This window comes from Ambystoma mexicanum, chromosome 7q, assembly GCF_040938575.1.
Source record: "Ambystoma mexicanum isolate Mex_15411 chromosome 7q, UKY_AmexF1_1, whole genome shotgun sequence".
Lineage (NCBI taxonomy): Eukaryota > Metazoa > Chordata > Amphibia > Caudata > Ambystomatidae > Ambystoma > Ambystoma mexicanum.
In genome coordinates this window covers 627,815,045-627,832,862 of record NC_090941.1, presented here as the reverse complement: position 1 = coordinate 627,832,862, position 17,818 = coordinate 627,815,045, and the positions used below count along the sequence as shown (strand labels likewise).

The 17,818-nt window shown below is 46.3% G+C and overlaps 1 protein-coding gene across 4 annotated transcripts in view; it reads right to left on the bottom strand.

Annotated features, from left to right (window-relative positions):
- The window catches only part of LOC138528557 (uncharacterized), a 788,016-nt gene that overhangs the window by 287,985 nt on the left and 482,213 nt on the right, over positions 1-17,818 (bottom strand). For all 4 annotated transcript variants that reach the window (XR_011284169.1, XR_011284170.1, XM_069640323.1 and 1 more), the window contains one exon: positions 11,208-11,284. Coding sequence is in view for 2 of the 4 variants with exons in the window: in XM_069640323.1 (XP_069496424.1) it covers positions 11,208-11,284 (77 nt within the window). In the remaining 2 variants the exon portion in view is untranslated. The remainder of the gene's footprint in view (positions 1-11,207; positions 11,285-17,818) is intronic.

Genomic DNA, 17,818 nt, shown 5'->3' with positions numbered 1-17,818 from the left:
CCAGGTATCCGCGTTTTTGTCTGAACAGCATACATGGAGAGTGCTGGACAAGGTGGGACCGAAAACAAAAACTGTTTCTACCAAAAGGTGATAAGCAGTTTGCACCTGAATGAGGAGCTTTTGCTGCTGGCGTTTTTTCCCCCTTACCTAGGATAGAGAAGGAAATACCTTGACATACTCTGGACATGGCTAGGACACAGATTCTACTAGGACAGAACAAACGACTTGCGTAAAGTAACACAACTTTTTGAATTCTTTGGAGGCAGAGCGTTGGGAACAGCCGCAAAGGCTTCTATAGCAGGTTGGATGATCTCCACCATACTGGAGGCATACACATTGCAAGTAAAAACTGTCTAAAGGGCTTCATGCACACCAGATATGGGAAAATGTAACATCTGTGGCATTCCAAAAGAAATAACATATACAGGACATTCTACAGACACTTTGGCCACACAACACCGCCCCTCGTAGTCTCTTCTTCAGTAAATCTACACTTAGCCTAGGGTCCTTCCTAAACAACCTACTAACCCCCCTGGAATTGCCTGCATAACTGGAGACCTCTTTATTGTAGGTTTGGTTCAATAAATACTTACTGTGCTTTTCCCGGAGATACGTTTTTTGTAGAAACAGGTCTGCTTTTCTCATTCCTATGTACATATAGATCTTTTTCTTTTTACATTCCAGCTAAAAACCAAGTTGGCTACTGTTTAAAGACACATTTGTTTCCCTTTCTTTGTGTCATGCTTCACCAGTTAACGGTGACAAAAATGTGTAATTTGAACCTGTAGTGGGGCAACCATAGAATACACTGTCAGGCGAGACGCGAGCTAGGTGTTGTGTGTTGATCCGATGGACCGGTGAGAGGACGAACAAAGAAAGAAGAGTTGCAGTCATTTATTCGTTATGATGGGTTGGGGTCAAACCCATCTCATCACTAGTGTACCATAAGCATAAAGGCATAACAATTTTAAAAAAACTTCAAAAAATCTTTGAGAATACACCTAACAGAACTATGACAGGTGCAAGTGCGACAGTGGCTCAAAATCCCCAATCTCAAAGGCATGGGGGCTTCAATTCTGATGTAATCAACATATCTGCTACATAGGTGGGAAGCCATAAAAAGCTAATTAAACCAGTTAGGAGTTATATGTAGGTGGCAAGACAGGACCTCTCGATTGACTGTTTATATGGAATTAATAACATCTGGTTGCGCGCCACTGATGATGAACACAGGGTGTGGCTGTAAGGAGACGGTGCCCAATGCAGTACAGAGATGTGGGAGGGAGGGCAAAAAAGGTTACCCCTTTTCCATGGACTAGTCTAAGTCCCCTGCCAGTGCCCAGTCACAAAACACACCTCGCACCACATGGGCCTATACCTCAGGCGATCTGAGCTGCGTTGAGTTCAAGACCCGCAGTCCATTCTTATCACAATTACACAAGCTCCACTCTGGATGCGATGCACTTCTGTAGCCTGGATGGATGTACACCATGTTTTCATTCGGTTAAATATTTTTTGTCATTTCACGTAACATACTATTCCATATCATATCACTGCATACATTTAACTTCTAATCAGCTGCAAAAGTAGCTCACAAAGTCACAATTTCCAAATGGAGAGTACAAAGGTGTGTTTTTAAAAAAAAAAAAAATAAACATACAAACACACACCCTAAGATACAATGTAAAACCCTTACATCCTCCAGTATGCTCCCACTTCACTGTACCAAAGTGCTGGGATTCAGACTCTTTCAAGGGGGTTTCAGATCTCTGGAAGAAGCAATTTCATTTAACATTTTGTCCCAGTCCAACTACACTCCTTCCTCCCCTTCCAGATTCATGTTTTTCCGCAAGATCTCCACTTCTGCCAATTCCCACTGTTGAGCATCCGCTATCCATTGCTGCATCATCAACCCCATAATAAAGTTAATCTGTATCCTCTTCATTAAGTTGAGGGTCAGATGTTTCCACAAAAGAGAGATCCTCTTGGTCTTCTTGTTCTAATTCAGGGTCATATAGATCTATAAACGTAAGGGGACATTAGAGCGAGACCTCTTAGAAGGGGGTTGAGTGGGTAAGGTAGAGGCTTGAGAGCTGGTAGGGGCTGAGGTTGGAGGAGTGGAGTGGAAACTCTGAAAGTAATCTAGGTTTTTTCATAGAAATTGGCCATGATGGTCATTCTTCACATTACCCTATCAATATCTTGTGAAGACCATTCCTTTGAACTTGGGATCAGTGGGGAAATCCCCAAATCCTCATCAGTGGGAGGTATAACTTTAGGTCTAGAGTCCCTAGGCTTTTCTATGGGCTTGGATAATATTCCCTTTTGTGGTGTCTTCTCCCTAGGAGGGCTCTTGTCCCTATGAGGGCTCTAGGGTACTTCTTATGATGTGTTTCCCCACTATGGGGCCCAGAGGAGTGTTTCACAGACATCTTGGGGCCTGCCGCTTTATCCGAAAGTCGAGCGTCGAACTTCGGGTGTGGGAGCCGTGCTTCGTCCGCGGATGATCGGCCTTCGGAAGGAGTTTTTCGAGTGACACCCTTGCCGTCTTTCGACGGTTGAACCCTGTCGTGTGGCGATCTTGATCGAGATTGCCCAGAGGACCGGGACTCAGTGGACCTTTCTCGGGGTGTCGAACGTTGTCGAGTATTTGACTCATCTGTCGAACCTCGACTGGGACTTATGTGCTTGGTGGTGTGTGCTTCTGTAGCACTGCTGCCGCTGGGTGTAGTCCCCACAACATGGCCGCCGGCCTGTCCTACGGGGTCGTGGGTCTGCGCTTGAGTAGCTGAAGCTACTCCGTTGCCCTTGCTGTCCGAAAGTACGGCGTCGCTGCCATCGCTAAAGGTTCCCTCTACCTCCATGGCCTTGAGTTGCCTGGCGTAGTGGGCCCAGCGTTTCGTGGAGCAGACTTTTAACCGCTTAGGCTTGAAGAGCCTGCACACTCGACAAGACATTTCGATGTGGTCTCTTGGGGGACACAAATTACAAACTAAGTGTTTATCGACCCAGGGGAATTTTTGGTTACACTTCGGGCAAAATTTAAATGGTGTATTTTCCATAATCATGGGTTATGGAAATGGCAGCTGGGCGAACAAAGTGTACGAAGGGGAGAAAATGCATTCTAAAATGGCCTCCCCCTCTCTCTCTCTCTCTCTCTCTCTCTCCCTACTGCCTGGGGCGAGGCCCGGGGCGGCCTTCCAAGACCGAACGGTCCGTCGCGGTGGTCTCCGACAGGCAGTTTTCTTTCTTCACCGGCGTGGTGTTTTGGTAGTCGATGAAAGGATAGAAAGAAATACTATCGTAATTGTGTAAAAGTCAATGAATTATCGCCGAAGGAACTCCGCTATACGCGACGGTCTAGCATGGTGGAAAAAAAAAAAAACAATCTGAGGGACCTCAACGTGTGAGCGATAATGGGTACAGTGGACATCCAACTAGGGATAGTATTACTGGCACGCCCGGTCGACGTCCCTTTTCGAGTTTCGAAAACAACTACTGTAATATTCTGCAGCTTCCACTAGATGTCGGCCTATGCACAGCATGTGATCTCAGCAGATTCCACACAAGCCTCAGAAAATATATAAGATACATAACTCACTGTAATCTTATCTGTTCAGATTCACATGCTCTGCATAGTCCGACATCTAGTGGTAGTCGCTGAGTATTACAAGATTTGTTTTCGAAATTCGAAAACAGACAGACATCGACAGGTAGTGTTGGTAATACTATCAGGACTGCGAGACTTGTCCTTGGCCTCAAGCCCTGGGATCGTATCTCTCCAGCTCTGAAATCTCTCCATTGGCTCCCAGTGGATGCAAGGATTAAATTCAAAACCCTCTGCATTGTCCACAAGGCATTCTGGGGCCTGGGTCCAACATACCTACAGCTATCCCTCCGCAAATACCTCCCATCTCGAGCACTCCGCTCCTCTACCTATAACTCCCTCAGGGTCAGTCGTTTCTCCAAGAAACGAGCTGGAGGTAGATCTCGGTCTTCGGCTGGGGCCTCCCTCTGGAACAGCCTCCCTGCCACTCTAAAACTTGAGGAGAACCATCTCCGTTTCCGGAAGCACCTCAAAACCTTCCTCTTTGCTTTTGCCTTCTCCTCACCTCTCCCCCTGTTGGTTCTACTCTCCCTCGGCACCATGCACCTGGCCACCCTCTGTCCTCCGGGCGCAGGTACCTGCTCATCTTGCCACCCTCACGCACTGCCTCCAGGCCACCTCCTGCACTGGGGTCTGTATCTGTACCCATGCAGCCCTCCCCTTTTCTTCCTGCACTTTCAGACCTACATGGCCTGCTGCCATAAACCCAGCACTTGCCACTTGCTGGCTGCCCTCCCATTGTTTGTTGCCTTTTTATTTATTATTTTATTATTTTTGTTTTTCCTTCTCGCTCCGCACTCTCCTTTTGTTTCCCCTTCCATGCACTTCTCCCCCTTCTCCCTCTACCCTGCACTTGCACGTTCTCAATGTCACTGGACCTAGTAAGATTGTTGTTTTTTTCTCCCCTGTTCCCCCTTCCCTTGCCTTGTCGCGCTCTGAAAAAATTGTGTATGAGCGCGATAGAAATAAAATATCAATATCAATATCCCTAGTGTGACGTGTACTGCACCCATGGTAAATGCGTCGAGGCCCCTCAGATTGTTTCTGACATGAGGTTGCATCAAGTCTAGCGCGACTACAGATGTAATAAAGCAGAAACAGTGATATACTAGAAAACATCTATGCACCTTCGACTCCAGAAGGGGAGGAAGGGTGGGCGTGTGTGAATCTAAGCAGATCCAACCATCAGAAATACAATTACGGTGAGTAATATCCCTTCTGAGGCTTGTGGATCTGCTTAGATCACATGGTCTGCATAGATTATTGAGAAGCATCTGGTGAAGGAGGTGGGATATGAGAAGGTACAGCAGCAAATAGATGTTTTAGAACCGTTGTCCCACCTGTGAATCTACTTTAGAGTGAATGTCAATGCAATAATACTGTGTTAAAGTATGAATGGAACTTCATGTAGCAGCTTTGCAAATGGCGTCTAAAGGGATGTTTGCACTGAAGGCTAAGGTAGCTCCGGTACCTCTGGTAGAGTGAGCCCTGGGAGTCAAATGTAAAACTCTTTTGGATAGGAAATAGCAGTGCTGTATGCATTTGACTATCCATATGGAGATGGAGTTTTTTGATAAATGATCGCCTTCTCTCCCAGGTGCTATGGAAAAGAGTTGGTCTGGTTTCCTTAGGGTTTTACTCTTGTTTACATAGTACAAGACCACCCTCCGTACATCAAGTGTATAATCAAGTGTATGGAGGCTTCTTTCAGCTAAGTTAGATGGATTTTGAAAGTAGGTAGGAAGTTCTAAGGATTGATTAATATGGAACTTTGAAATGAACTTCGGTGAAAACCTAGGGTGTGTTCAGAGGACAACTTCGTCCTTGTGGATAATGGAGAAAGGGTCTTGTACGGACAAGGCTTGTAGCTCACTGACCAGCCTTATAGAGGTGATGGCTACGAGGAATGCAGTTTTATAAGTCAAATGTTTTAGGCTGGCCTTGTGCATAGGCTCAAAGGGCAAACCCATGAGTTTGGTGAGCATGATGTTAAGATCCTAACCCGGTGGAGGGTTAGAGATGAGAGGGTATCGCCTCTTTACCCCTTCCATGATAGCATTAATGGCAGGAAATTTCAACCAGGACACTTTGTTCTGTGAAGTGGTGAAAGCAGACAGAGCCACGAGGCAGGTGTACTTTGATGGAGTTGAATACTAGGCAGGAGTCTAGTAGGTAAAGCACGTAATGAGAATGTTAGCTGGGGAACATTCAATTGGAGTTAAGGATTGTGACCTGCACCACATCACATATCTCTTCCACTTGTTGAAATAGCAGCGTCTGTGTTGGGTTTCCTTACTTCTTTTAGGATATCCATACAATGTTGTGGAAGATTTAAGTGGCAAACTATGATTTCAGGAGTCAGTCGGGCGATGACGATGGAGCTGTTCACCGAGGGCCGTCGAGCAGTTGGATAATGCTGTGGCAATAAGTGGACAGTAAAAGAAATAAAGAAGTCTAAGAATAAACAAACTAGTCAAAGGCATCAGCCTGGAAAGGAACTCCCAACTTGCGACCGACTACGATGGCGGAAAGAAACAATCTGTGGGACCTTGACGTGTGAAGGACCATGGGCACAGTACACGTCACAATAAGGATAGTATTACTAACACACCCGGTCGACATCAGTTTGAGTTTCGAAAACATATCTTGTAATACTCAACTACCACTAGATGTCGAACTATGCAGAGCATCTGATCTAAACAGATCCACAAGCCTCAGAAATAAATATATATATATACATACATACATACATATATCTCAATATCACGCTTAGGCATGTTTCTGTACTCCGCTGATGCAATTGATCAGTGTTAGGTTGGCCTCTGCTGTCCAAATGGCAAAGTGCAGCCACTTCAACAACAGCTGCTATTTCAGCCAACAGAATGAGCAGGTTTCTACATGGTCACCTTCCATTTATCGCAAACATTCAGAAGATACTCCTTGCCACCAACAGTTCTCTTCACACAGAGCACATCGGTTCCAGTGTCAATGAACAGTTAGTTACAGGCTCAAAGTTTCTCTCCTAAGAGCCAAACACTGTAGGGCGAATGCCTCCTCACAAGCTAAAACTGAATTTGGGTGCTGTAATTATGCTACTACGCAATCTTATTGCATCATGTGGACTCTGCAATGGAATGGAACATGGTTGACAATTGCGAGGCTACAAAGACACATCAAGGAGGCCTGTGTGATCGATGGCACACCTCGTGGAGGCCTGTGATCGATGGAACTTAGATACTGTTCTTTTACTGTGCATACCTCTCATTCCATCGGATACATTTAGCCTTTTCAATTAGCATTAATGAGTCACAGGGACTACGCCCCCTTCCTGTAAGCGATCAGTGGTCATTCCAATATTTAAGAAGGGGGGGGGGGGGGCAGAAGTGACCCTATAAATTACTGACAGATATACGACATATGTTATGCCGGGAACAGCTAGTTCATAGAACCTGCCTTAGTAGACATCTGTTCCATTTATCATAATCCAATGTATGTCCCAAATCCTTCCCCCATTGTTCTCATATCGTATTTTTGTATTTCAGATGAGATTGAAATAATCTGTATAGTTTAAAGAAGTAAATATTAAAGGTTTGTTTAAACTGCCATATTTACAGGCAATTTCTAAATTTCAAGTAGCTGAGTTCTAGTTCTGCTGCAAATTGTTCAAACATTTGGAACCTGTCACTGTCAGACTTCTTCCTCCATGTCAAAGCCTTTTGAAGATTGGTATGGCAGAGATATTATTCGTTGATGACTGTAGTTTTCTTCCTGGGATGGATTTGTTGCTGCTTCTGTTTAGATATAAGGGACCACTTTGTCACAGATTCCAATGCATAATCCATATTCCCTTGAAGAGGATTCTTGGGGTAATATTAGGATATTACATTTTTATCATCTGAAAGAAAAAGCTAATTGTGCACTCTGATCAAACTCACAACAGTGGTAAGAAATGTGTCCTACAATTGACAGTTTACTTTGCAGAATTGCTGCTAGGAAGTGATTTGAACCTTTCAAACCACTGTTTAACCTTCACTTAACACCGACACTTATTAAACGTTTGGGAGGACCACTTAACTCGTTATATCCTGTACAACATGGTTAAATAGGTTTATCTGGGCCTAAAAAAGACTGACTACTGAACAGCTCTACGAGTCTTACTGACTTACTAGTTAGCACTGTGATATGTTCTGGCAATTGAAACCCAAGCAAATGTTTTGCAATATAGGAGATGCAACATTTAATGGACACAGTAACCTGTGCATCCTTACCTGGGTCCCTCAATTAATCTGCATGGTCCCTATACTGTCCTCTTCATATGCACACTTGCCTTCAGATTTTCTGGGGTCACTACTCAAGTCTATTGCATTAGACTTTCTCCTCTCCTAATTCCCTCTCCACCTGTGGTGTCCCCCAGGGTTCTACCCTCTCCCCCTGGCTCTTTAACATCTACCTTGCTCTGCTTGCACGCCTCATCTCCTCCTTCTCTTCCAATTTCCAGTGTTACGCAGACGACACACAGCTCTTATTCAAACTCCCTGCTGACCCTCTTGCACCCTCCATCATCCCTGACTGCCTATCTGCCATCAAGTCCTGGTGCACCGACAATGATCTCTACCTCAACGCCCTTCAAAACTAAGATCCTTCCCATCAGGATCCCTGCTTCCGCCTTCTACCCTTCACTTCATTTTGGCCTTCTTCCCTTCACTTTGGCCTTCCTCTTGGGCTCTCCCCCTGCGCCCTTTTCTGAAACCAGAAACCTTGGAGTCATCTTCGACTTCTCTCTCTCTCTCTCTCTCCTTCCTCCCTCACACTCAGGAAATTGCCAAGTCGTCCCACTTTCAGCTCTTCCTTTCCAAAGGAATTCTCCCTTTTCTCGCTTTCCCCCAGAAGCTCAATGTGACCCAAGCCCTGGTTCTCTCTAGACTGGCCTATTTGAGTAGTGTCCTCCTGAATCTACCATCTTCCACTCTGCAACCACTCCAGCTAATCCAGAATAAGGCAGCGAGACACATCCTTGGCCTTAAGCCCAGAGACTGCATCTCTCCTGCACTAAAAAGTCTTCACTGGCTCCCGGTTGCTGCACGGATTCAATACAAATCCCTCTGCATCATCCACAAGGCGATCTGGGCCCGGGGACCACAATATCTTCAACTTTATCTTACTAAATACTCCCCCTCTAGACCACTACGCTCCTCTGGCTCTAACTCTCTGTGTGTAAAGCGTTTTGCTAAACAGAGGGCATTTGGTTGTTCGCGTTCCTCCGCTGGCTCCCTCCGATGGAACAGCTTCCCCCTCCCTCTGCACATTGAGCAGGATCTTCTTGAATTCCGGAACCTCCTTAAGACTCTCCTCATTACCTTCTCCTTCCTTTCTTCTCTCCCCTGCTAATCCCACAGTTGCCGCTATTGGTGTCCTGGGCCCTTATGTAACCTCGGGGCCCTGACCTCCCGCACCCAATCGGCTCAGCTCCTGTCTATCTGCACTTCCACCCTCCACCCTGGTGGCTCGCACGTACACAGATTGCGGATCCAGGTTGCGTAGCACTCAACATTCCTAGCACTTCATCTGTGGCTCACCCATGAGCTCAGACTCCCCAACACTGACCGCCTGCCTTCTTCCTTGCTGCACTTGCACGTTCTGAATACGCACAATGCATAGTAGTCTCGTCGTGTTTTCCTCTTCCCCACACTGATCTTTTATATATATTGTTTTTAAATGACTTTAATGTATTTCCCACTCCTGCTCACTCCTTTGCCCTGTGGGCGCTTTAAAACAGTATTTTCTTATTGTATAAGTGCCTAACAAGCCAACAAAGCATACTGAGGTCATCAATGCTACCTACAATAAAATGCAATACTGGATGCTACTTAATGGTCAGGCACTGAATAATTCAAAAGGTTTATCCTCAGCACTCCCCCTAAACTGCATCAACTAGATCAAGCCTACTCTATATAAGTCGCTTTGTGTGCTGCCCACCCTTAAGAAGGTGAGGACCCTGGGAGTAACCATCGATCAACAGTTATCTAGAAGGTCTCACATCAATGGTATAGTGTCCATTTGCTCTTATTACATCAAGCTACTGGCTCAACTAAGACCATTTCTAGCAATGACCAGCTGTGCCACTCTGGCCAGAGCAATTATAGGCAGTTGTCTGGACTACTGCGCCAGTAGTTTCCTCGGCGTAGGCAAGGGAGAGATTAACCATATACAATTTGTCCAGAACAAAGCAGTCAGAGTAGTAGCTGGTCTGAGAAAAACTGACCATGTATCGGCCACCAGGAGATAATTACACTGGCATCTGATAGCAAAGAGGGTTATGTTTCGTACCCTGTGTATTGCGCACTCCTGTCTCCATGGCAAAGGTCCTATATATCTGACAGATCATCTTACATGGGTGCCGGACAGATGCAGTCTTATGTCAAATAACAGCGACCTATTACAATCACCAAAGGCAAAGTTGTCACTAGTGGAATAGGTATGTTTCCCTTTCTCGACTCTGCGCCTTTGGAATACCCTGCCACCAGACTTGAGACTTTGCCACCGTCTCATTGGCTTCAGATGAACTTCGAAAACATTTCCCTAGGCTTCTGCTTTCCCCCCCAGACTCAGTGACACTCTGTTTTTATCTTATGTCTGTCCCAGCGCTTGTAAGCACTAGGGCTCCTGTCCAGCGCTTTAAAAATAAATAAAATAAACAATGAAATAAATGACCACTAATGTCACTCATCACATTTGGGTTGTTGTGATACAACAGACTCCCTGGACATTTAAAAAGGTCACTGTTATTCTGTGCCAATACAAAGTGTTTTTGCTCCTAAGAAAACATGAATTGTTGAACTCCTCATAGCAAAAAGGCACCCAGTGTACAAAGATCTTATTGCAGTCTAATATGAGAATAATGAATTATAGCTGATTTTGCTGATAAACCTCGTTTTACCCCAAAATTATTTTAAGTTGTATATTGATGAAATGTTCATTACTGTAGAACGCACCTTTAAAAATAATTAAAACAAGAATATTTTTTTTTCAAATGCCACTGTTTAGTAGGCACGTTTTTCATTCATTTAGTCTGATCATTACACTAGTTCTCCTATGAGATGTACATCTAGTCAATTACTGACAAGCTGAACTTCTATATTTTTACTCGATCTGCCAAATGTAGCTTAATTTAGAATGCTGAAATGCACACACCAATATGGTTTTACATACTGCTTCAAATGGTAGATTTGCCCTGTTTTGACATGCTGTAATAGGTATTCTTAATACCTACGTTCGGATGTACCACTGGGTAGTATTTACAACAGGTTTGTGTGGAATTGTGTTGATGGGTCTGCAGAGAGTACACAGGTGAGAAATCTCAAATAGAATCTAAAGATGGTGGGTCCTAAATCACAATGGCAAAAACTTCACAGATCTACACAAGTGAAATGACCCCTCTACACCATGCATTGAAAGCCTAACTTGGAGTTATAAATGTGATGTGTAAAATATGTGTGTTAATCTTAATTTTACCAAAACAGCATGTGGTATATACCACTGCTAATAAAACAGTAGCACCATAACATGTTCACATTCAATACAGTACTAAACAAATTCTTACTTTTCCAATTCTACAGGATCAAGTTTCCACCAGTTATCTGGCTCATTGAACTGCACTTTGTAGTCTCTTTCCACTGCCTGTAACAAAAAAGAAAATCAACTTCAACAATATCCATGCCAACTGCTCAAATATAATAGATATTATTTATGTCCTCAATAGTATACAATAATATAATTACACTGTAAAAGTATGATGCAACACAGCTATACGCTAATGGTCAGCAACCAAAGAGTAAAATAGCAATAAGATTTTTAGTTAAGTTAAGTCTCAAATGGCGGAAATATTTGCTGCATCGCCACTTAATACCTCACAACGTTGCACATTACAGTGTGATAATTGGAACAAGCACTGCCAAAGCCAAATGTTTGAACTCTGTTTGTGGGGTTCCATGGCATTTCCACAACAGTAATTACTTTCAGGTTTCACTTAAAATTTTAAAAAATAAATATAAATTGAGGGGGTCCCTCCCATGCAATCCCTTCCCCTTTCCTACTTACCCTACCCAACGCCCCCTTTTTACCCCTTAACCCACAACTACATGTTTTTTTCTAAGTAATTACTATAGTGGAAACAAGGGCAGACCGTGTGTGGGATAGGACAGCATGCAAGACAGCGGTTCGAGATGGAAGTTGGACACGCAGGCTGCGGTTGTCAAATGGGGAAAGTGGATTAAGGGGAGGGGGGAAAGGAAGGATGAACATTACCTAAGTCACACCAACAACTGCTGCTGCACAAGGAATCCATACATGCTTTCATAGGTTGGCAGGGGAGTGAGGTAAGAGAGTAGCTGCAAGGATGGGAGGCACAGGGAGGCCTAAAGCATATGAAATGATACAGCATTTATAACACTCCTATACACAAGTGTTCAAGACGCGACGAGGCAAGGGAGGGGAAACAGAGGGAGGACAAAAAACAACAATCTTACTAGGCCTAGTGAAATTGAGATTGCGCAAGTGCACGGGAGAGGGGTGGGGATAAGTGCTGGGGGGTGGAAGGATGGGCAAGTGCAGGACATGGAATCAATGCAAGTAGTGCAGCCAACAGGTGGCAAGTGCGAGTTTTAAAAGTGCAGACAACAGGTGTCTAATAAGTGCAGGGAAGGGGACTGTAGGGTTACAGATACACACCACAAGTGTAGGGGATGCCAGGAGGCAGTGCAGGTGTGCAATTGAGCCGGCAGGGACCTGGCCCCAAGTTCAGAGGGTAGCCAGGTGACCAATGTCGTATCAGACAGGAAATCAGCAGGGGAGAGGAAGAGAGAAGGCAGAGGCAAAGAGGAAGGTTTTGAGGTGCTTCTGGAACCGGAGATGGTTCTGCTCAAGTTTCAGAGAGGCAGGGATGCTGTTCCAGAGGGAGGCACCAGCCGAAGAAAGATCTCCGCCCCTACCCCCAACTCATTGCTTGGAGAAGCGACAGACCCTCAAGGAGTTGGAGGTGGATGAGCGAAGAGCTCGAGTAGGAAGATACTTCCGAAGAGAGATGAAGGTATTACGGTCCCAGGTGGACAATGCAGAGTTTCTTGAACTTGCTCCTTGCTGCCACTGGGAACCACTGGAGAGATTTTAGGGCTGGAGAGATACGATCCCTGGGCTTGAGGTCAAGGACAAGTCTCGCAGTCCTGTTCGGGAGGAGTTGTAGAGGACGGAGAGTAGAGGCAGGTGGATTTAGTAAGAGGATGTTGCAGTAGTCCAGCCTAGAGAGAAGTAGAGCTCTGGAGACACTGAGCTTCCAGGGGAAGGTGAGGAAAGGAAGAATACCTCTGATGAGGTGCAGCTGGTAGTTTGACTTCTTGGAGACGTCAGAGATGTGAGGAGAGAAGGAGATTGTTGAGTCCAAGATGACCCCGAGGTTCTTAGCCTCACATGTGGGTGCACGAGGAGGGACCAGAGTGGGCAGCCAGAGACTGACAGGAAAGGAAAGTGCAGGTGTGCCTATGAGGAGGATCTCCGTCTTACTGGCATTAAGGCAGAGATCACTGGCGGCACACCACTCCTGGATTGCAGACTGACAATCTGGGATGGGAGAGGAGGTAGTTGAGGGGAGCCTGAAAGCAAGCCAAGTGTCATCTGCACAGCACTGAAAGTGTGAGCAGAGAGCAGCAATGCAGTGGGCGAGAGGTGCCAGGTATTGGTTGAACATCCAGGGAGAAAAATTAGAGCCCTGGGGAACAAAACAGGTAGAGAGTGAGACAGAGGAGAGGAAGGACCCAAGTTGGACCTGGGAGGGTCAGTCAAAGAGGAAAGAGGTCAGCCAGGTCAGGGCCTGATCAGTGATACCCAGGTTGTCAGATAGCCAGTTGAGCAGGATGGCATGGCTGAGCATATCAAAAGCAGATGAGAGCTCGATAAGGGTTAGGACAGAGAGGTGGTTAGCAGCAAGGTTAGAGAGCAAGTCTTCACAGATGTTCAGGAGAGCAGTTTCCGTGGCTGCTCTGAAGCCAGACTGATGGTCATGGAGACAACCAACAGATTCCGTGAGAAGATTAAGCTGGGAGATGGCCAGCTTTTCCAGGAGTTGGCCCAGGGAAGGAGTAATGGAGATCGGGCGATAGCTGGACAGGATGGCTCGGCTGAGGGTTTCTTGAGAAGAGGGCGCACAAGAGTGCTTCAGGGGCGCGAAGGGAAGGTTCCAGTGGCCAAAGAGCGGTTGCAAAAGTCAGCCAAGGCTGGAGCGAGGGTGTCAATGATGGTTTTGTATGAAAATGGAAGAACCTGTTTTGACAAGACTTTCATAGATCAGACTTGTCTAGAAACCTCATATGGGGTGAACAAAGGGAAGGAGGAGAACGGAGGATGAGAGGTGGCCGCAGGAAGGCCAGAGGTAGAGGAGGAAGTAGAGTAAGAAGGAGGAGAGGAAGAGAGGGTGGACAGGATTTCCTGGGTTTTTGAGATAGAATGTGAAGCCAAGGCGGTGTAAAGGGCCTGGGAGGGGACAGGAGAGGTAGAGAATGCAGCAGGATTGGCCAGCTCCTTACAGATTGTATAGAGTTCGGCCCAGTTGTTAGATGTTGCAGAGACGCAGGCTTGGATGAGAGCTCTCTTCCTAGAGTGTCGGTACTGCCTTTGGAGCAGGTGGCAGGCCAGTTTGTCAGAGGATGCACAGGATTCCAGGCGTACCAAGAGTTGCACTTGGCTTTGGGATTCAGGGGATCCTCATGACAGGGGCAAGTATGATAAGATAGGTTATTTATAACGTGCTTAATACCCAGAGGTTTCTAAGTGCGGACCCGGGGATCGAACCTGTGTTGCTCCATGTCGTCTTGTTTCCAAGGCGAGCACATTGCCCCCTGAGCTATCCTCCTGAGACAAGTACATCAAGCGTATCAAAGATAGAAGTATGGAGGTTGGAAAGGGCTGTGTAGGGGGCGAGAAAGTGGCGACAAAAGCCTCAGCTGACACGCGCTTCATGGACCGAATGACCGAGAAGGTGGGTGGCAGTGTAGGGGTTAGCTTGGCCTTGGGGGTAGAGAGAAAGAGTAAAGGAGAGGAGAAAAAGGTCCCTCCAGGAGAGAGGACTGGTGAGCGGGTTAGAAAGGGGAGGTCTGAGGAGCTCAGATGCAGAGTAAGTCAGGCCAGAGGGAAGAATAAAGAGAGAAAGTCGCAGAGGTGGGACAGGAAGCATCCAGGTGGATGTCGAGGTCTCTGAGGAGGAGTTGTTGAGTGGTCGAGGCCAGAAGGGAGGAAGAGAGGTCCGCCCACTCAGAGGAAGGAGGTTACCTGACCAGGTGGCTGGTAGATAGTAGCCACAGTGAGAGAGAGGCCGAGAGAGAGAGAGAGAGAGAGGCCAAAAGAGAGAGAGAAAGAGAGAGAGCGAGCGGCCTGGAGAGAGAGAGAGAGAGAGTGGCCTGGAGAGAGAGGCCTGGAGAGAGAGAGAGTGGCCTGGAGAGAGAGAGAGAGAGGGAGAGAGGGAGAGAGGGGGAGAGAGAGAGAGAGAGAGAGAGAGGGGGCCTGGAGAGAGAGAGAGAGAAAGAGAGAAAGAAAGAGAGAGAAAGAGAGAAAGAGAGAGAAAGAGAGAAAGAGAGAGAAAGAGAGAAAGAGAGAAAGGCCTGGAGAGAGAGAGAGGCCTGGAGAGAGAGAGAGGCCTGGAGAGAGAGAGAGAGAGAGGCCTAGAGAGAGAGACCGAGAGAGAAAGACACCGAGAGAGAGAGAGAGAAAGACAGACAGACAGAGAGAAAGAGAGAGAGAGAGAGAGAGAGAGAGAGAGAGAGAGAGAGAGAGAGAGAGAGAGAGAGAGAGAGAGAGAGAGAGAGAGAGAGATTGCAGACCAGGCATTCAAAGGAGGGGTAAGCCGAGAGAGAGAGAGGGGCAGAGAGAGAGATAGGCAGAGAGAGAGAGAGAGAGAGACAGACTGCAGACCAGGCATTCAAAGGAGGGGTAAGCCTGCCTAGGAATGGATAGAGGCAGGGATCCACTCTGGGAAGATCAAGGCTACACCCCCACCGCGATGTTTGGATCTGGTCACAGAGATGATCTTGTAGCCATCAGGGAGTAGAGTGGCCGTGAACCAGGTCTCGGTAAGAACGAGAACATCAAGGTCAAGTTCTTCCAGGAGAGGACAGATGTCAGAGAAGTGTTTCACAGCTGAGCAAGAGATGAGAGTGGCAATGTGGAGAAGGTTGCCATCCTTGAAAGACTTCCGGGGAGGGGTACAGGTCACAGGTACTCTCTGCAGAAGTGGAGAAGGAGCCAGAGGGTGGGCCTAAGAGGAAGGAGGAGAGGGCAAGTTGCCAAGGAGGAGGATGAAGGCACAAGAGAAGTGGCAGAGGAAGGAGGTAAGGAAGAAATTAAAGGAATGGTCTAGTAAAAAATGTTAATGTCCCTACGGGTCGGCCATGTTTTTTTAAGCCTAAGTGGCTCGATTTTAGAAAACTTTCCTATGGACCTTACCCGAGTTTTCGTCCGTTAAATGCACGCGAAAACAAGCACCAGGGAGCTGCCATTTTCTGATAATCCTATCTTTTCCCCCATCGCCCTGGCTGACCTGCTTTTGCGGCACTAAATGAATTCCCCGGCCCCTGAGCCTGTCATCAGCAGACTCATACCGCCCATTTCCCAACGCCAAAGCACGTCTCGTGTCAACATTCGCTGCGCTTCAGCTAATGACTTGCCGCCATGGAAATGGCAGGACGCCTCTTTGCTCAATAAGTATAAACAGACCGTTTCACAAGACACAGCAGCAGATTTTCGATTCCATTCCTCTCTCTGTGTTACTTTGAGTATTCTGTGACTCGTTTCAGTGCTCTGGTCAGCTACCTTCGCCGCTTGTAGCCCGTTTGAACACCTGTACCATCTCGGTAAATTATTTTACTCTGTTTACCACACAATGGCGACAATAATGCCCTACATGTACGAGCCCGAGTATACCGAGGAGGAACTACTGGAAAGGGAAGCACGCGAAAACGATGGGGATTCGGACGGCAGTTGGCAGGACGAATCAACAGATGAAGAGCCTGGGCCTAGTCGAATGGACGGCGTCTCCACCTGGTGCACATGCAATCGGTGCGAGCTAATGCCAACTGAGGACGAGAACTGCTGCTGCCGAGAAAACTCGGGATGCCTCGCCTACATTTCGGAAGGCGAGCCACGACCGCAATGCATCACCGAGCTGCCAGACTTCAGGGCAGCCTGCCTCACACGGGCCGTGTTGAGAATAATGATGGTGCTTATGCACGAATTTCGCGCAACTGTTCGTCCTCGTAATCCGAGTAACGAGTAAGTATACTCTGCTTGTCATGCCACTCCTATTTCATGATCTTCTACTGTATCCAAAATTACATCTACATATCATTGTAACGCATGTAAGTCGATCAATAGTGTGCATTGTCTAGATAGCATTTGTCCGTGCAGAATGCCAATAGTTACAAGAATTGTCATTGACAACAAACGTTTATTAAACTTATCTTGGTCATTTAAAAACAGTTTGTTTCATTCCTTTTCACAGGTGGTACAGGCTGGTGGCCTATCTTTCCTTTACATGGTGGCTCCACGGGAGGCTTTGACACCGCGTTCGAAGAGTGATGTGATACCCGCCTGTGCCGTTCGTGCCATTAGACAAACGTTCCCGAGTGACAGCGGTCAGTACAGGGGATTTTCTCTCGCTGTGCTGCAACCTAACCTGTATAATCTTTTAAGTCTTGTATTTTTGTGTCATGAAAATAAGATAAAAAATAAAACACCACATATATTTTAACGTTTGTTTCGATTTTTTAAATGAATCAAGTGTGTCTCCATTCAAGGATGGACGTCAGACATCTGTGCTCCGAATGGGTGAAGGTCTGGTCGCTGTGAAGCAGGGTGGTCACTATCTATCTAAGCTAACATAACATATTCTCGATAATGCATGCACTAAATAACACTTGTTTAAAGTCTTTCAGTAGGTTATGTCTCTATAAAAGTCACACATATATCTATACTAACAATTACCATTGGATTATACAGGCCTTAGGGTCTTGACCACTATAATACACCGGTTGAAGTGTGGGTCTGTGCTCACAAGAATCTCCGGTATGTGGCATTTGTTATTGATAAGCAACGATATACTATCATTGATATAAAGGCGATCTACTATATATTGATATAAAGGCGGTTCGCGCTGGTGGATGCGCGCTGGCA